We start from the raw sequence: 5858 nt of genomic DNA, 5'->3' as shown, positions 1-5858 counted from the left end.
TCTGGAAGCAGGTTATCTCATAGCTCCCTATTACAGGGCTTCTTCCACCTTCCTCTCCAGCATCTAGAACTGCACACTGGATACTGAGCTAGATGGGCTACAGGTATGATCCAGTCTTACAATGCCTATCTTCCCAATACTATGTTTTTGCTGATCTTCCTTGAGCTCCTGGGAATCTCTAGACTTGCACTCAGAGCAGAAAGGTGTCTCATTAAATATCTTCTAGTCTCCTGTACTTTCTCCTTTCAGGAAGGAAAATTGAAAATTCCTCGGACCTGCCCAGTCCATGATGTCAGCTCTCAATGACACTAAATCCAACTCTGCAGTGTTCCTTCTCACTGGGATACCTGGGCAGGAAGACGTCCATCTCTGGATCTCTATCCCCTTCTGCTTAATGTATCTTATTTCGATAGTAGGAAATTCGGTCATTCTGTTCATTATAAAAACAGATCCAAGCCTTCATGAGCCCATGTACATTTTCCTTTCCATGCTGGCCATCACAGACCTTGGCTTATTAGTAGCCACCATGCCAACGATACTGGGCATATTCTTGTTTAACTCTAGGGAGATCTGCCTCGATGCCTGTTTTGCCCAGCTGTTCTTCATCCACTCACTTTCATACATTGAATCGTCCATGCTCTTGTTGATGGCCTTTGACCGCTTTGTCGCAATCTGCAACCCCCTAAGATATGCTTCCGTCTTAAACCTGCCAAGAATAGCCAAGATGGGACAGCTGTTTGTGCTAAGGGCAGTGGCCCTAATATTCCCACTCCCCTTTCTCCTGAAACGGTTCCAATACTGTCGAGCTAATGTCCTCTCCCATTCCTTCTGTGTGCACCAAGAGGTCATGAAGTTAGCTTGTTCAGATATCAGAGTCAACAGCATCTATGGCTTGTCTATTGCACTCTTGACAGTGGGGTTAGACTCGCTGCTCATCTTCCTCTCTTATGTGAGGATCCTCAGAACAGTGTTGAGCATCACATCACATGTGGAGTCCCTCAGGGCCCTGAACACCTGTGTCTCCCACCTCTGCGCTGTCCTGCTTTTCTACACACCAATGCTCGGCTTGCCAGTGATACACAGATTCGGGAATAGCTCTTCTCACTCGCTTCAGATTGTCCTGGGATATGTCTACCTACTGGTCCCACCCCTGATGAACCCAATCGTGTACAGCGTGAAAAGCAAACACCTTCGTGCAAGGATAATCAGGGTCTTCTTCAAGTAACGGGTCACTTCATCCCCCGGCTACAGCACTGGTGACATGGGAGACAAAAAAAAGCACGGGCCACCTATTCCACATGGGATGATATGAGCTACTTATCTCGACTCTATAGAGAGGTTCAGATGAGGTCTAAGCCCTGGCGCAACGGGAGAGGGGTGCCCCCATCCACTGGGGAGGGAGGACAATGCAAAGGGGGAAGGAGGCCAAGGGAAGCAGTGAGATTAATAAAGTTATTGTGTTTCTGGAGAGCCAGGGTACTGGTGGGATGTTGGCCCATAAAGAGCTGTATCCTTGGCTGCTCTGACCTCAGAATTCCTGTTGATAGCATCAATAAAGAGAAGGGATGTGAATGTTGTTTCCCATTTCATCTGGCCTGTCATTGTCCCATCTCTGGTTAAACATCCAGGGGCCATGAAAAAAGCTGAAGAGCTGTTCTGCAGTCTCAGTCCTGCTTCTTCCTGAGAGCTCTGGGTGCTGTGTGAACCATGAGGGCTACAGCAGCTGTGGACAGGGGCCATTCAAGGGGCACTGACACCCAACCTTCCCCTACAGCCTCAGAAAGGTGCTTGTGACTAAATCATGTCAGAAACATGATTAATGCAGGAGCCCTGGGAGAGGCCATTGAGGCAGCCCCCTCCCTCCTTATTGCTGGTTCTGCACACCGCACACTCGCTGAGCCCACTGCCCATTGAAGCAGAGCAGAGTTGCGTGTGTGAGTGGACGTCTGACACACTTGAATCCTGGAAAGAGACTCTGGCCCATATTCTCTCCCCTACCCTCCCTTTGTTCTGTCCCCATAATGGAAAGGTGTGACAATGACTTCAGCTCCCATACAGAGAGCTGGCTAGTTCCTATCCCAGCTCAGCACCACCCCTGCTGCTCTTCTTCCCTCTGAGGCACCACCCTCTGCTCCTCCACTTCCCCCATGGCCCTGACCCTGCCCAGGCTGGAAGCTGGAGCCTTGCTGTGGTAAGAGATGTCCAGAGAGCCCTGATGAGACTGAGGCTGAGGGAACTGGGATTGTTTAGTCTGCAGAAGAGAAGAATGAGGGGGGATTTGATAGCTGCTTTCAACTACCTGAGAGGTGGTTCCAAAGAGGATGGTTCTACACTATTCTCAGTGGTAGAAGATGACAGGACAAGGAGTAATGGTCTCAAGTTGCAGTGGGGGAGGTTTAGGTTGGATATTAGGAAAAACTTTTTCACTAGGAGGGTGGTGAAACACTGGAATGCGTTACCTAGGGAGGTGGTAGAATCTCCTTCCTTAGAAGTTTTTAAGGTCAGGCTTGACAAAGCCGTGGCTGGGATGATTTAACTGGGGATTGGTCCTGCTTTGAGCCGGGGGTTGGACTAGATGACCTCCTGAGGTTCCTTCCAACCCTGATATTCTATGATTCTATGATTCTCAATTCACCTTCCTTGGGCCTAAGAATCTAAGAACAGCCCCCAGCCTGTGTTCCCACCCACCAGGACACACCACAAATTAAAGGTGGGGAGTCCAGGGCTCCCAACAATGGCCTGGGCTCCCTGGCCAATTCTTACCACAACCCGGCTCCGGCCAGGCTGGGGCCAGGGGCTTGAGGTGAAGAGGAGGAACGGGGGAAGGGCCTCAGGATAAGGGGAGGAACAGGGGGGTAGGGTGTAAGGGGAAAGTAAGAAGCAGGGGATGCTGCAACCCTGAACCAACGCAGACCCCAGCAAGGATGTCACTGGGGGCTTTTGAGTTAAAGAGGAGCATGGGGCTGGGGGGTAGGAGAGGCACTTATCTATGGCCCAAATTATTGTAGCATCTGAGTACCTCTCGATCTGTAACATATTCATCAGTACAACACCCCATGCTGTAGGCCAATGTTGTTAACACCACTAAGCAGATTCCAAGGCTGGAAGGCACCATTGTGATCCCTTAGTCTGAACCTCTGTATAGCGGAGGCCAGAGACCTCCCTCGAAATAACTCCTAGAGGAGACTCCTATTGGAGCAACATACTGCCTTGATTTAACAATTGTCAGTGATGGAGAATCAACCACAGTCCTTGGTAAATTTTTTTTATGGTTAATTACCCTTATTCTTAAAAAAAAAGAAAAAAAAACACTTTAGTTCCTTTCTGAATGTGTCTGATTCATCTGCCAGCCATTGGATCATGTCTCTGCTAGGCTGAAGAGCCCATTGTTAAATGTTTGTTCCTCATGCAGGCTCTTACAGACTTTGGTCAAGTCACCTCTTAACATTAACACCCCTTTCCGTTAAGCTAAACAGATTGAGCTTCTTCAGTGTATCACTCTAAGGCAGGTTTTCTAATCCTTTAATCATTCTCTTAGCTGTTCTCTGACCCCCCTCCAATTTATCCATGTCTTCCTTGAACTGTAAACAATAGAACAGGATGCAATATCCCAGCAGTGCTCCCAGCTGTGCCAAATACCAAGGTAAAATATCCTCTCTGCTTCTACTTGAGATTCCCCTGGTTGTACATCCTGGATTTCATGGGTTTTTTCAGCCATTGCACACCACTAAGAGCTCATTTTCAGATAATTATCCACTATGACGTGCAGGTCTTTCTCAGAGTCACTGCTTCCCAGGATCACGTCCCCCATCCAGTAAGGATAGCCTGCGTCCCTTGTTCCCAGATGTACACTTTTACATTGAGCCATATTAAAAAAAAACATATTTTTGAGGCACAGAGGGACTAAGTGAGTTGCCCAAGGCCACAGAAGAAGTCAGTGGAAGAGGCTGGAACTGAAGCCAGTTCTTCTGAGTCCCAGGCTAGCACTTTAAGCCCTGAACCATCCTTCCTCTCTGGGGCTAGTGGTTGGAGAGGGGGCAGTTGGCAGCTCAGCATGCTGAGATTACCAGAAACTCAGGGAATTAAACTCCTGTGAGATCACTAAATAGGAGCCCAAGAACAATTCCTTTTCCAGATGATAACGCTGAGTCATGCTTTTTCTCCTGAATCTATGGAGGGGCAAATCCATCATCCAGGGTGCCGGGCAGGGTCACAGTTGGCAAGCAACTCCATATGAACTCCCAGTGTGATGCAAAATGGGCAAATGTGACCGATAGGGACATAAGCTTGGAAGCGACCACCTGGGTAAATGAGCCCCGTCCCCTTCTCTGGCAGGCGACCCTGGCATATGTTTGGTTCATAAGACTTTTTAAGGAGGGTCTGAATGAGTCCCCCCCCGATGACTAGCTCGGAGTGGTAGAGACTTCAGAAGCAAATGGTATTTACATGAACACACACAGTCTGCCTAGATGTCCAGCTGATAGTGCGGTATTGCTCAAAGTGATCTACTTTGGCTGCTGTTGGGTTACAAATCACTGTCGTACTGAATGCAGGGTTAGTGAAATGTTGTTATCAATGTTATTTTCTTTATTGTATGAACAAAGGTGAGCAGAACTCTGCTTAAATGGTCCCAAATGAGGGGGTCTCTCTCAGCTGAAAGGACCTCGACCTGGAGAAACATTCTCCTTTAAGAGACAACCAGCTTGGGATCTCATTCCCCTTGTCACAGCACACAGGGCTGTTCAGGGACAATTGCTTGGAGATTGGGGTAGCTCCCTTCATGGTCAAGTCATTACGCCTAACAGACAGAGGAACATTTCCTTCACTGTCACAATTCTCCACACTGGTAACAGGTAAGATATAGGGATACTCTTGTTCCACTAACCTTGCCTTCCTAAATTGCTGATTAGACAAAGCCATCAGCTCAGAAGGCTGCTTATGCTCTTCTAAACTTTTTTTGCCTTCCCCTCCCTTAACGGATAAATTGCTGTTTTCCACAAATAGTGTCTTATTACATGAGCTACTTTAAACACACCACTTTTACCTGGGTCAGGCTTACTTTTCCAGGCTTTACTAGCCAACAGTTCATCACTCACCAAGACTGTATCCTTTCCTTCCTCAGTTAGGGCTTTAACCTGATCACCAACTTTAATTTGCTCTAGAGAATCATTTGTCTGAGCCCTATCTAATGCCAGATTTACTTCTGAGATACCAGACAGACACTCATTAACTAAACTAAAATGTATTAAAAAACAAGAGAGAGAGAGAGAGTACGGTTAAAATATCACTATACATCCAGACATGAGTTCAGTTCACTGAGGTGCAGTTTCATCACAGAGATGGTGAGCTTCATAGCTGCAAAGAGTTCCTTTATAATTCAGTTCATAGGTCATAGTTTAATGTCCAAATCTCATATTCAGGGCGTACAAGCATACCTGGGACCTCAGTCTTGCAACTCAAACTTCCCCTGATGAAGTCTAAGCAGATCTGAGATGACAGAATCAGGACCCAAGGATCTTTTATATAATTTGCTGTCTTTTGACAATTTGGAATTCCTCAGGGAACAAAAGGTCATTAGGATGACTTTGAAGGAGGTCTATCACCATTACTTAGCTATACAAATTAACATAAGGTAATTTGCTTGTTCTCCGCCATTCACAGTACATTTCAAAGAGAGATGAATACTGAGATATCCCGTGTTTACAATTCATTTACATGATAGGATGTTCTTTTGACCTCCGAATTATCAGAATACAGCACTGACAGGGGCCGTTGATTACATTTTCCATGCTACTTATACAAATGTAAATATACAAAAACACAAACATTACCTCCCCACCTGTCTTCTGTGGGTTGTT

The 5858-nt window shown here is 46.7% G+C and overlaps 1 protein-coding gene across 1 annotated transcript; it reads left to right on the top strand.

The window, feature by feature from the left end:
* The first annotated feature begins 286 nt into the window (after positions 1-286).
* On the top strand, positions 287-1225 carry LOC140894846 (olfactory receptor 51G2-like). Its single transcript, XM_073303607.1, has one exon. The coding sequence runs from the start codon at positions 287-289 to the stop codon at positions 1223-1225; it is 939 nt and encodes a 312-aa protein (XP_073159708.1).
* Positions 1226-5858: the final 4633 nt, after the last annotated feature.

This window comes from Lepidochelys kempii, chromosome 1, assembly GCF_965140265.1.
Source record: "Lepidochelys kempii isolate rLepKem1 chromosome 1, rLepKem1.hap2, whole genome shotgun sequence".
Lineage (NCBI taxonomy): Eukaryota > Metazoa > Chordata > Testudines > Cheloniidae > Lepidochelys > Lepidochelys kempii.
The sequence above is the reverse complement of the archived record's forward strand: the minus strand, read 5'-3'. Positions and strand labels throughout refer to the sequence as shown.

Bases quoted from the DNA above. Each gene is read 5' to 3' on its own strand.
- LOC140894846 (XM_073303607.1), top strand. From the start codon at position 287: ATGATGTCAGCTCTCAATGACACTAAATCCAACTCTGCAGTGTTCCTT.